Source organism: Sander lucioperca, chromosome 3 (assembly GCF_008315115.2).
Source record: "Sander lucioperca isolate FBNREF2018 chromosome 3, SLUC_FBN_1.2, whole genome shotgun sequence".
Classification (NCBI taxonomy): Eukaryota; Metazoa; Chordata; class Actinopteri; order Perciformes; family Percidae; genus Sander; species Sander lucioperca.
The window spans coordinates 4,218,489-4,231,906 of NC_050175.1; the positions used below are offsets into that span (position 1 = coordinate 4,218,489).

At 40.2% G+C, this 13,418-nt stretch overlaps 1 protein-coding gene across 1 annotated transcript; it reads left to right on the forward strand.

The window, feature by feature from the left end:
- Window positions 1-441: 441 nt before the first annotated feature.
- fgf3 (fibroblast growth factor 3) lies at window positions 442-3,525 on the forward strand. Its single transcript, XM_031287019.2, has 3 exons — window positions 442-1,091; window positions 1,920-2,023; window positions 2,357-3,525. Exons 1-3 carry the CDS (start codon window positions 848-850, stop codon window positions 2,708-2,710), a joined length of 702 nt encoding a protein of 233 aa, XP_031142879.1. The 5' UTR covers window positions 442-847; the 3' UTR covers window positions 2,711-3,525.
- The last annotated feature ends 9,893 nt before the right edge of the window (window positions 3,526-13,418 follow it).

Consider the following 13,418-nt stretch of genomic DNA (forward strand, 5'->3'; position numbering starts at 1 on the left):
GCTTAAATACAGTACTGGAGTACATTCCACCCATGTCTGCCAGCACCTGTTCAATTGGGACAAATGTATCTATACTTCATGTAGATGTGGACCACCCAAAAGTCAGTTCTTAACATTTTTGTTACTTCAGAATGCTTCCTAAAATGTCACAGATTTGGAAGATAAAGTTGTGTCTGAGTGGCCAAATGAAATCCTCAGTGTGATGGATATGAGGGATACGGCCTCAGGTTATAATCTAAATATCTGAATTCAACACAGAAATGAATTCAGCAGAAAAAGCTCTAGTAGGCCTATGTTCAGTTTTGTGAAGGTTACGGTAGCTCAATGATTCATCAGGACATCCAGCAACAGTCTTATTCCTCACCTGTTGCAGTGGCTGCCAGGCTCAGGCCGCCTGTATAATTTGCGTTGTCTAATTGCTCTTTCAGGATATTTCACAAGAGGAGTTCAGAGGAGAGAGCTGTTCCGCACTCAGCCACTGTGTAATTTTATCCACGCCGCAGTCTCTCACTTCACACAGAGCTGATACCTTTTGCCTCCCCCTTTCCTTTGTATCAATTGGTCGGAGTTCAGCCTATTGTCGCCACAAGCTTCTTTTATATGTGCGCTCAGTCTGAGCACAGGCTCTCAGTCAGATCCGCAGGAGGGATTTCAGCTGCTGCAGCAGAGGCGAGGAGCGGATCCCAGCTCGGGGGCGGCTGTGCTGTCAGCGGTGTCTCTCGGGCTTGGATGTGCGCAAGGCTGGCCCTCTCGAGCGTTGGGGCCCCGACACTTTAATGGGACCCCGAGAGTCGGGCAAGAGTTCTCCATTTTTTCGCCACAATCGTCGCTCTACGGCCATGCCACAATGCTGATGATACCTGTGCTGGTGTTGTTGAGCCTGTTGGATCCCGTTAGTCCCCAGGCCCGCTGCGCCCCGGGCCAGGCTTGCGACCCCCGGCAGCGGAGGGACGCCGGGGGCCGCGGAGGAGTGTATGAACACCTCGGAGGAGCGCCGAGACGAAGGAAACTCTACTGCGCTACTAAATATCATTTACAAATCCATCCAAACGGGAAAATAGATGGATCACTGGAAGAAAACAACCCGTTAAGTGAGTATTTATTGGGTTTTACGCAGAACTGCACCAACAAACTACCAGACTAATATAAGATATGTTCATATGTTTTTTTTATCAGTGCCTTAGTGCACATTTTGATTACAAATGTGGTGTCAACTTGTTTAATGAGTTTTAAAATACAGATTTGTGGAATGAAATTAAACACTTTAAGTTGTACTTTGTGGTAAATTAAATATATGCTTGAATGTATTCAAATGTGCAGTATTTAATATATGTGTAAATGGTGTAATTTATTTGTCTATTTTAGTAACTTAATTAGCATATGATTAATCTGATCAGTTTCACCATCAGTTACTCACTGAACGCGTCCGTGTGTGTGTGTGTGTGTGTGTGTGTGTGTGTGTTTGTGTGTGTGTGTGTGTGTGTGTGTGTGTGTGTGTGTGTGTGTGTGTGTGTGTGTGTGTGTGTGTGTGACATTAGAAGTATTAACATCCTGGCGGGACAAAGGCGCTGTCCTGACGGATGTATTTATCTAATCAGCGACCATAAGAGGCTTTCTACAGCGCTGAATAGGCCATTGACTAATCAAGCACTGATTAAAAAAAAGCCAATAAACATCCTGAATGGGGCGGCACGAGGTGGCAAACAAAACCGGAAATGAAGTGACAAAGGAGTTTTTGTGTGCTTTTCATGTTTTATAATTCAGTCACCTTCCAAGATGTATTGGTGGGGTGATCAATAAATCTACAGAGCAAAAAAAAAAAGATCTTAAAAAAGAAAAATGGACTCATGATGAATTTTTCTATTAAACATCCCGTACAGCCATACGTCATTAACTCTTGTATGTTTCTCTGTGTCCAGGCATCATGGAGATCACAGCAGTGGATGTGGGTGTTGTGGCCATAAAAGGGCTTTTCTCTGGCAGATACCTGGCCATGAATGATAAAGGCCGGCTGTATGCCTCGGTGGGTACAGATGTCATCTCATCATCTAATGTGTCACTGTTGTGTTTCTTCAACACACAGGCAGCTCCTGATTCGCCTACAGGCAGCAGGTTAAAGGCCTCCAATATGACAATGCAGAAAGAGTTGGTTTCACATGCTGTAATGTTGACCTGCTGTAACATTACATGTTTCTCTGGAATAAATGGTGTTATTGTATGACTGATAGCAGTGGCAGAGGGTGTCATGGGGGGCCACACAGAGCTGAGCGGAATGAGGTCGTCCTGTAAATCAAAAACATACGGCAAGCTGCAAGACAAATGTGGCTCACTGTTTCCTTCCTTCTCATCTCCCCAGGAAGTGTTCAACAAAGAGTGTGAGTTTCTGGAGCGGATCCATGAGTTGGGGTACAACACGTATGCGTCCCGCCACCACTCCACCGAGCAGCCGCTGCCACCAGGGGGCGTCAGCAGCAGCAAGCGCCGCGCCAGTGCCAAACGCCAGTGGTACGTTTCCATTAACGGCAAAGGGCGGCCACGTCGAGGCTTTAAGACCCGAAGCACAGACAAAGCCTCACTTTTCCTGCCTCGGGTGCTGGGCAACAAGGACCATGAGATGGTGAGGCGGCTGAGAGACAGTCAGAGCGCACAGCACCGCAGCAGACGCCAGTATCGTGCCAGGAAAGGCCGGGGCAGACGGCCAGATGACTGAGCAGCTGACCCCTATGGCCCTCTGACTCATTCAAACATGGACCCTTGATCTGGGGCCGAATGACAGTGGAGGATGTGGAAACACGGTCTGGCACCTGCTCTCTGGATTAGCACAAGGTTTTGTTGTTGATGCACAGAGAGAGAAAAAATCCATAGAAGAAGGAAAGACAGAGTGTTGGGGAACATTTATCAAATCTTTCACTTTCAGAAGACTTTGACACACACACACACACACACACACACACACACACACACAGCTGTATAATCTTCACAATGCTACTGTCCTGTAAACAAATGTATTAATATAGTTGAAGACATCCATCTTACTTTGTAAAAAGTTCTACTTTTGTATGAAAAATCATTTACTATCAACTTCACACAAAGCAAAAAGCCTTTCAAAAGTGGTTATATTATTGTAAATACAGTATGCACTATGCATGGACAGTGACTTTATAGCTTTTCAGTTGTCAAAAGCTTAAATGACAGTTTATTATACAATATTTAGCTAATTGGAAGTGCTAACAAATATGACAGATATTGAAGAGAAGACTTTAATTAGCAAAGCACTTTTTGTCAGATTCACATTAAGAGGAAAGGGAAACTCAGTCTGAGACGGGGTCTGCTGTATTTTTGTTACAATGTGATAGTCTACTGTCTGTAAACTGAAAGATGTTCTTTGTATATTTTTTTTACTAATGATATGAATATTTATTTGGTGCCTGTGTTGTAAGTTATTGATAATATTTCACCAACGTTGCTGTTTGTTTCATAGTTTTCACTCACCACCTGCTCCAACATAAAACACAATGGTACTGACCCAAGGAAGCAACTGACTGATTTGTTCCTACTTTCCTTTAATTAGTTCAAAGACAATTTTTAAAGCCAAAGTTTGTCATTACAGACCCCAAATTGTGTTATTTTCTCTTTAAAAGAAGAAATGTTATTGTGGTTCAGTAAATAGATGAATGCAGCTGTGTGCATCAGCTGTGGACACGATGGGAAGCTGAACTTGTGTGTGTGCGACTTCCTAACGTTTGATCTCATTGAAATTATGAGCTTCAATGTTGAAATACTGAAAACAATGTTTTGACATCACATACACCAACCTAAGTAACCAAACCTAAACATTATACAAACAGAACCCAATTTTATAGTTTAAAAAACACCAGCATTCAAGAAACATGTTTTAAAGGTGAAACCATTTCTAAAACCAGAAATCTGTTTTAGTTTTTTTTTTAAGTTAAATTAAGGTTGTATTTGAGGTTTTTAGGTGTGGAAAATCTTGTGTGAGTTGATGAAGTCTCAGTTTCTTCTGTTCTTTCAGCCGCAGCTCTTTGAAGGCAGCACCACCTGAAACACACAATAGCACAGTTTGTTTTTAACAAAAAGTGTACAACAGCAGAGCCAATGTGCTTCTCTACTTTTCATTAACCACATACAGGTTGTGTTTTTTTAACAACCGCTTCAAATGATAAGACCAGATTTACATTTTATTTAACTATGAAATAAAAAATACTGTCAATCCATTGTAAATGGTTAAACCTAAGGATTATTTCATAGTTTTGTAATAGCTTAAAGTATTTAAACCAGTGTAGATATTCCTGTTAAATAGAGAAAAGCCTGCTGAGCTATATTACTCCTGTGGAGAGCTGTTGTAGACAGGTGTGGCTGTTACACTGGGTTAGCTAGGTTTATTACAACTTGGGGGGTTGGCACCCCCTTTCTCTCTCTCTCGCTCTCTCTCTCTCTCTCTCTCTCTCTCTCTCTCTCTCTCTCTCTCTCTCGCTCTCTCTCTCTGTCTCTGCATTCTCTCTCTCCACATTTGACATTATCCCTCTCTCGCTGCTGCAGCTTATTTGTTAAAGTGCTGCACCTTTACGCAGCCAAGCAGAAACAAAGACAACCATCAATGCGAAATTTGTCACAAGCAGCATTCGGACTCTTTTGGATGTTCAGATTTTGCCTTGCCTCGCTCCCATCTATAGGTAGCTGCATATAAAGCCTTGTCATTCTATACCTGCGGGCTGGGGAGGCTTCCTGGCCCGGACAATAGCTCCTCCCAAGGGGGGCCTGGGAAGCGATGCCGCCTGAGACTTTTGGGCTTTTTTTTTGAAACACCGACCAAAAGCCGCAGAGTCGATAAACAAGGCAGGCCTTCCTGAAAGCAAAAACTGTGTCATACAAAGTATAACACCTTGCTATGGCTTGTTATGAATGCCAAACTCTAATATTACTCGACAGGAATGTGGGACTTCAGAGAGGTTAGGGCCTTTTGTGGCCCCTCTCCCTGCCTGTCTGTTTCATTTAACAACATTTATCTTCTGAATCTCTTCATACATGCCTTTTCTACCCATGCCATTGATTTAAGCCGGGCAATAAAAACGACATTCATCTGCAATATCCACTGGGCTGATGGGGTGCAGGGATAAAGATTCCTTAGAGAGCATGTTGATGTGAATTAAATATTACCTGAATCATTCTAAGCCCATCATTCAGAGAGGGGAACAGAGGAGCCTTTTCCCCCTAAGCTGGGAATTACGGCACATCACATTTAATTAAAGTATACATTATTTTTAAATTTTTGTCCTTCTAGGTGTTCTGTAGAAAATCTGTGTGTCCATGTAAAAAGCTATCTCAGAGCCTCTCTAATAAGGCACATTTTATAAAGGTTTAGAAAGTTGTAAATAATGGCCTTATAATAAATAAATAAAAAATGCACTACGGCGGTATCAGTTATAAACTTATAATAAGATATAAGAGATAACACATTTTGGGTTGCATAGTTTTAAAAAGTCCTTTTGCCTGAATGGACTGTGTGAACACGTATATTCTGGCTGCACAGGATCTGGACCAAAATCTATTCATTAACAACTTATTAAGCATTTATTAATGGATTACCAATTTATATACCAATTTATAAATGCATATTTATTAGAAATCCAAATGATTCACAAATTCGACCTAAAAAGATGTTCATATTAAGGACCTGATCTAAAAAAAAAAAACACTAGTTATAAACCATTAATGAAGTTGTAATTATTATACTTATAAACTCGTTAAAAATAGTGGCTTATTAGAAAGTGGTAATGTTTTTTTCTTACACTGACCTTTCTTTACAAGTGCACCCACCTTTCACACAAATGACTAAAGGGTGTTTCTCATGCTGTCATCATGTTACATGTGTATAAAAATAGACTAATGGTTCCCAGAGAGAATCGTGTTTGCACTCACTCCCTGCTGATACTGAATGTTGCTAATGTGTGAGAATGCCACTTTTTATCTGACTCTCAGCTAGCAAAGCAGTCTTATTACAAATGTGTGATACAGAACTGAGGACAGTTCTTTCATTTAGTTATACACATAAACATGTCCCTGAGGTCAGAGCGGCTGACTGCAGTACAGGAGTGTTCACTTGTAAATAGTGACCCCTTGAGGCAGATAGCTGTCTCACTTCCCAACACAGTCTCACTCCCTACTTGTCAAATGTCTGACGCATGGTCAAGGACCCCTGGCGTTAAGTTCCAACAAAAGAAGTGTGCCTTTTGCGTTGTTTTTCGACGTGGGGGTCCGTCAGATAGACATTCATGTTAATCCCTCACCGTCGGATATAGACGAAAGAAAAAACACGGCCCCTTAAATCGAAATCTGTGGCAGTTTTATTAGTGGTATTTGTAGCCCTATAACCGCTGTTTTAATCAACATTTATTCACAAGATCTTATCATGTATATGTATTTCTTTTAATGTTATTATTTCGGTCTATTTCGGCCAGGGAAGCTGGATTGCTTTGTTGTTTATTGATATTTTTAAAACTATAATGCTACATATATCAACATTTATTTAGATGTTATCATGGTACTCATACTCATATATTTTAATAATATTATTTCGGTCTTATTACCGGTGAAATATTACAGGATGCTGTAAAACAGAACACTACGATATGATCCGAGCGGGGCGCATTCATATACCACAATGCAATGCGGGCATTCATATCAGAGAATCGGATAGCAATCAGCGGGTCTTCAATGTACGTATTTAATCAGTGGTTTTGTCACCAGCAACAACACGTCGCTCAGCTTTGTTCCAGTAAGTTATGCACCGTAATAACGTTTAAAAAAATCAGCGGAAGTGACGTAGTAATTACCGCTCCTCGTCTGTGAAAGAATTGCATGTTGTACGTAAGAGTTTACACAATAAAAATACCAATAATAAAAAAATTGTGTTTTATGCACTTTCATTTGCCTTATATATACTATATAAAAAAACCTACAGTTGAGTGTTTAGAAATACAGCCTAATGGCTTGTTTGACTAATTTGCATTTGTTTTGACTTGTACTGTTGTGAAAAAGTAAAAATTAACTATTTACAAAGAGAAGCATTTTTTATTTTATTTTCCATGCATCATTATTTAAAAACTCAATTTTCTAATTGGAACTGCGGTTGATGAATGTTAATAGCAAAGACTAAAGGGAAAAAACATGAGCATATTTATGTGTGGGACTTAGTTTGATTTAAAATCACACTGCATTCTTAGTTGTTTTAAATGAATGACTTTTTTGAAATATCAATTTATGGTAGACCTAACATATTAATTATTATATTCAGAAGATGATCCTCATATCAATCACCGTGATTACAGTTTGTAGCCATCCTAACCTTTGTAGCCTTTACTGAGACTACCTTTTCAAAATTAAGAAGGGACTAGTTTTAGGAAACATTTTCAGGAAATTAAAAGGATAAGCAGATTGTTGCTGAGGTTTTTGTTCACAGAGTAAGATGTATATCGCTTTGTATGGTTATGTATATATTATGTGTATATACAACATGTGTTTTGGCATTTTTGGCACTCTTCTACCTCAGCCTATACTGCACACAGACACAAGTACTTTTGCATTTCTGCTGAAATAGAGACCTGTGTGCAGTGGTGCCATGCCAACAATCTCATTCAACCATTTCACAAACTGAGGAAAGGGTCGTGACATGGGTCAGAGGGTATCAGAGGTCATAAATGATGAACCAATCAATCGGCTCTGCTCCTATAGGCACCTTGGTGTTCATATGGACAACACCTGGCTGGAAGGCCCTTGTTGAAAGTGTTTGTTATCATTTAGAGCAGACACTCACAGTGAATCAGAGGGTTTATGTTATACAAGGCTGCATTACAGAGCATATTCATGTCAGAAAGCATGGCGATATCTAAAAACATCTCATTTAAAGATTGCTTGTTAGGTGACTGTCATGAAGGTTGTGGAGAGGAATAGAAACTCTCTCCAGGCAAGCACAGAGAATATGGTCTGATCTATCTTTATTCACCATGCCAGATGAGTTCTTGTCCTCTGGCAGAAGATATAGGGTACCCCAATGTAAACTTAACATTTATAAACTATAGGCCTAATTCGGACCTACCTCAATTAAAACTTTAAATAATGTTACTTGAGGCTGCAGGGGTTATGCAATAGCTTCATGATATAATGCATATAGGGTTGTGTGTAGGTTTGAGAAAGATGAGCAATAGATTGTGGCTGTGTGATGTGCTTCAGTCTGATTACATATCACTTTGTTTATGTTGTTTTTTATTGTAAGTATATGTCAGCTGTATGATAAAACAATATGTCAAGTGTTATGTGTGAAGCATTTGAACTCAAGGCAGATATCCCTCTGGGGACAATAAAGTATCGCCTGCAAAGTCTCCATGATATGTAAAAATTAAAATGTTGTCGTAGGACTATAGCAAACACATCGTTGGAAAGGTCTCAACCTCGACAGTAACATATGTCAGTCTGAAGAGGATACATTACTCCTGCTTTGAAATATTGACCTCTGAACCTTGAACCCAGTGCATCTTTGAAGGCTTGTCATTTAGCAACAGAAGGTGCTAGACACATAGGACCAGCTGTTACAGAAAGCTCTGGACCTTAGCTGTCATGTAGATATGGTCACCAAAGTTTACCCACTGTAAGCACTGTCAAATATGGAATTAAGCTATTTTGACCTATTTAACAATTCAATTTTTAAAATCTGATGACACCAGTGTGTTCCCCATCCCCAAAAATCCCAGGATGTATCCAAAATTCTACACTGCCAACTTCTACTTATGAGAAATATACCAATATATTTTAAAACTACAACTCCCACTAGAGACGTGCCCCAGAACCTGTTACAAAGCTAGTTTACTTGTAGTTCTTCAGGGGTGGGTGGGAGGACATGTTCGACTCCTGTGTTTCTACTGTCTGCCGTGAATGGGCTTCATTCCATTTCAGATTGCCGCCGCCCGCTGGCCGACCGAGCAAACAGTACATGAGACAAATACAAGAAACTGTATTGTATTATTATTGTTATCTTTATTGTTTAAATCCTCAAATACAACATTAGACAAAAACATTAATATTACGAATATTATGTATTTTTATCTTCTTATCCGTCGAACGGTACGTACTACATCACTTCTGGAGTATTCCGCTGATTTTTTTAAACGTTATTACGGTGCATAACTTACTGGAACAAAGCTGAGCAACGTGTAGTTGCTGGTGACAAAACCACTGATTAAATATGTACATTGAAGCAATACTATCGTTAAAGACTGCTGATTGCTGTCCGATTCTGATATGATGATGTGGGATATGGGCTTCGAATTCGCCCCGCTCGGGTCATATTGTAGTGTTCTGTTTTACAGCATACTGTAATATTTCACCGGTAATAAGACCGAAATAATATTATTAAAATAAAGACATGAATACCATGATAACATCTAAATAAATGTTGATAGATGTAGCATTATAGTTTTAAAAATATCAATAAACAACAAAGCAATCCAGCTTCCCTGGCCGAAATAGACCGAAATAATAACATTAAAAGAAATAAATATAAACCATGATAAGATCTCATGAATAAATGTTTTTTCTTTCGTCTATATCCGACGGTGAGGGATTAACATGAATGTCTATCTGACGGACCCCCATGTCGAAAGACAACGCAAAAGGCACACTGCTTTCGTTGGAACTTGACGCGAGGGGTCCTTGACGCGAGGGGTCCTTGACCATGCGTCAGACATTTGATGAGTAGGGAGTGAAACTGTGTTGCACTTCCAGACACCGGTGGGAATGTGCATCTAATTTGACTGGTGTCAGTTTGGCAGAGCTGCTCAACAGCCAGTAAACACAGGAAATATTCAATAATTTCAGACTTTTTAGTAGTAACAAAAAAAGCAGAGGACATAAAAAGTTTTGTGGCCAAGGTGTAGTTTCAACACACATCAAAATGTTTAACTTTTCACCAACAGAATGCAAAGTTTTCAAAAGCTCAGCTGAAGTATATCAGTTTAAAACAAAACCTTGAACAATAGGTGAACACAGTTAATGTTTAGCTTTTTAAAACTACACATCAGTCTGGATAATAAATTATTCTACAGAAGACCTTCTTAAGATGGTATGTGGCAATAAAAGCTAAGCAGAAGCAACTTTGCCCATTTTCCACAGGGGGTTACGTAATGTAGACAAATTCATCGGTACAAGTCACTTAGCCAGTCCAGTCTGGCAGCAGTTCAGTGACAGCTGTCAGGCTGGCCAGCATCCAACTGTACTGTGCCAACAATATCAGAGAAAATATCGCTCCTCTGTGTGGACACACAGAACATGACACTGGGTATACATATTCATTAACAGGTAAGACACCTTTTCAAACCTTGGATGGATTCAATTCTGCCACAGTAAAGGCTAAATTAGGTTTTAATTAACACAACATTCAGAAAATCTGCTCACTTTCGGTACACCATATTTTCAATGCTGGAAGATTACTTTTTTATGAGGTTATTTCAACTTTAAATGTTGATTTTTGGTTGGAAAAAATGCTTGGGGCAAACAAAAAGACAAAGGGAGAGTGTGCAGTGCTTGGTTCAATACAAGCATGGCTTCCATAGTTATAATCAGTGATAATATTTTTGATTCAAAAGTTAATTTGAAAAGCGTTGTCATTACCATGCATTTATGAATTATAAGAAGATGCACGCCATAGCATTGGAAGTGTAGAATAACCAAGTTTGTGAACGAATGCTTGTGTCGAATGTTGAGACATTTTAAGATCTGAATTGCAGCTGTCACCCAGTGAAATCTAAAACCTCTTTCCCTCAGCATAATTAATTGCGTACATGCAACCTTAAACCACAATGACTTCAGTACAACATAAACAAAAAATAAAGCCGTACATAACTTACAAATCCCAGCGTGACTGGAGAGAAACATCTCAATTCTGTTTTAAAGTGATAATAGGAGATTACAGAACCATGGACAGCGACAACATAGGAACTGCTGCTCTGCTCAGCTCACACACTTCTTCAGGTCTTCAAGAACACTGTGAAGCAGCCAGCTCAGATTCCAGAGGTTCAGTGTTCCATCCTGGAGATCCTGTGGTCCACCAGCTACCCAGAAGGTTCAATGGTTCTCTGATTCAGGGATTCAGGACTGATCAATTGTCCTGGTGATCAAATGACTCATCAGCTGTCCTGGATGCCTGATGGAGTTTCAGCCATCCAGCATATTGGTGGAGCAGATGTCCCACAAACCATCAGTTTCTCAAAGGTTTAAAGGTATGTCAGCCATCCTGTTTCCTGCATGTGATGTGATCCAGTAGTTTGCAGTCCTAGGGGTCTAGCAGCCCATACACTGTCTTTGAGATCCAGTGGTCAAGAGGTTGTCCTGGAGGCCGATTGGTTTTATATGATGACCCTCATGCTGGTCCTTGTCAGCCATACTGATGGACTACTGGCATGATTTTGGTCTGAGAGGGTCCTTTGGTCCACCGGACTGCCAGACTTGGTCCTGTTGGCTGGCTGGTTTGTCAGCCATTTTTGGGGATGGCAGTCATTAATCTATTTCGACGACATTTAATTTTTACGGTATTGTTCCAGTGCCGCCCAAGGTTCCGCCAGATGTCCGTCCCCTTCCTCTTTCTTTGTGTTGGCGTTCTAAACTCCGGTGGATTTATGAGGACTATGGTTAACTGCTCCTCAGATCTCTGCAGGGTAAATCCAGACAGCTAGCTAGACTATCTGTCAAATCAGATTTTTCTGTTGCACGACTAAAATTACTTTTGAACATACACGTTCCACCAAAACAAGTTCCTTCCCGAGGCTATTTTGCAGAGACACCATTGTTGCGTCCGGTGCTTAGAACGGCCCACGACAATTGTGATTGGTTTAAAGAAATGACAATTAACCAGAGCACGTTTTTCTCCCATCCAGGAATGCTGTGTGGACTAGCCAGACCCTCCTCTGCAGCGCTGTGAAGGTAGAGCTGGCAAAGCGAGACTAGGTTGGCATCAACCAGGTGCCAACCTAGTCAGGATTGTGTCTAAGATCAGAGTGCATTCATAGCACACAAAGAAACAATGTTGTTGTACATTGAGGATCAGCCAAATGTGAACGTGAGAAAACGTTTCATGCGTGGTCGATAAGGAGCAGGACCGAGCCACCCCGGAGATGAAAGGACTCTTTCTCTAGGCTGACCTTCAGTGCTCCAATATACAGATAAATAATAGGACACTCAACAGAGAGGGTAAATGCTAGTGCTCAACATATCTTTGACAGGGATAATAGCAGTGATAAAATGGTGAAACAAAGGGATGGTACACCATTTAGTTTGGTTTATTTCAATGGACGTCAAAAGCATTGCACCAGTGCATCTGAATGACTGTCAGGCATGACACATCAAAGACATGCTGCCATGACACCAGTTGGTTATTAGAATTCAAACAACAAATAAGCATTTATATTGCAGAAAGCGCACATATATTGCACCAAATCGATACTACTAACTGATGTAGGCCTACAAAAGTCCAAAGGTAATATCTGCAAATAAGATGGTTAGCACACTGTGTTTCCCTGTGTTTGCCATCAACAACATCCCTAAATATAAAACAGAAAGGGCCGGCTTTTGAACACTGAAGATATATGCTACATCAAATCAAATAATAAGAATACACAAACAAAACAAACTTTAGGGTGTTGTAATAAAATAAAATTCACAAAACTTTCTTAGAGTTTCTAATGAGACACTTTTTCCAAGAGGTGTAACCCATATATATCTTTACATCATACAAGGTTTGTTTATTGATTACAAAAACGGATACATGGTCTATTAACACATAGGCTATGACAGTTCACAAACTTGGCACGTGATTCAGTTGTAACGACAGAACTGTGTAACGTTCTGGCCAACAATGACAACCTACTTATCATGCTGCAAACTCTCTATTTAGTCTTACCATTGTTTTCTATAAGGGCCCGGGACATGATTTCCCTTCTACCAGTCTTAAGTTAGCGCTTTTTTCATTTGGTTGAATTGGACCTGTGTTTTTTCCTGTTATTGTTCATTTATAGAACTGTCTCCTGTCTCGACACTAAGGTCTGTTAACTGGGCCGTTTCCTATTTTACATCCTCCCATACATAAATTATGATATTCTGCTGCTGATAATGAAAGCCTCACACAAAGAACTTTTGGTTAATCATAATAACGCCTTTATTCGTGTATTTTCTACAAACTCCATTTGCTCTCAGATAAGGCAGCTATTATTTGATTTCAATAAAGCCTCCAGCTCTGTTTGTGCCCCTGATTGTGCAAATGTAGTTTGTAGATTTCTTCTAAGTGTGGAGCTGTGATGTAATATGTCTGCAGGTATAAATATAGCGGCATGGCTGCACAGCGTCCATGCAGA

Bases quoted from the DNA above. Each gene is read 5' to 3' on its own strand.
- fgf3 (XM_031287019.2), top strand. From the start codon at position 848: ATGCTGATGATACCTGTGCTGGTGTTGTTGAGCCTGTTGGATCCCGTT. The intron at 1,092-1,919 runs GTGAGTATTTAT...CTCTGTGTCCAG, and splicing joins GGAAGAAAACAACCCGTTAA to GCATCATGGAGATCACAGCA. The intron at 2,024-2,356 runs GTGGGTACAGAT...TCATCTCCCCAG, and splicing joins AAGGCCGGCTGTATGCCTCG to GAAGTGTTCAACAAAGAGTG.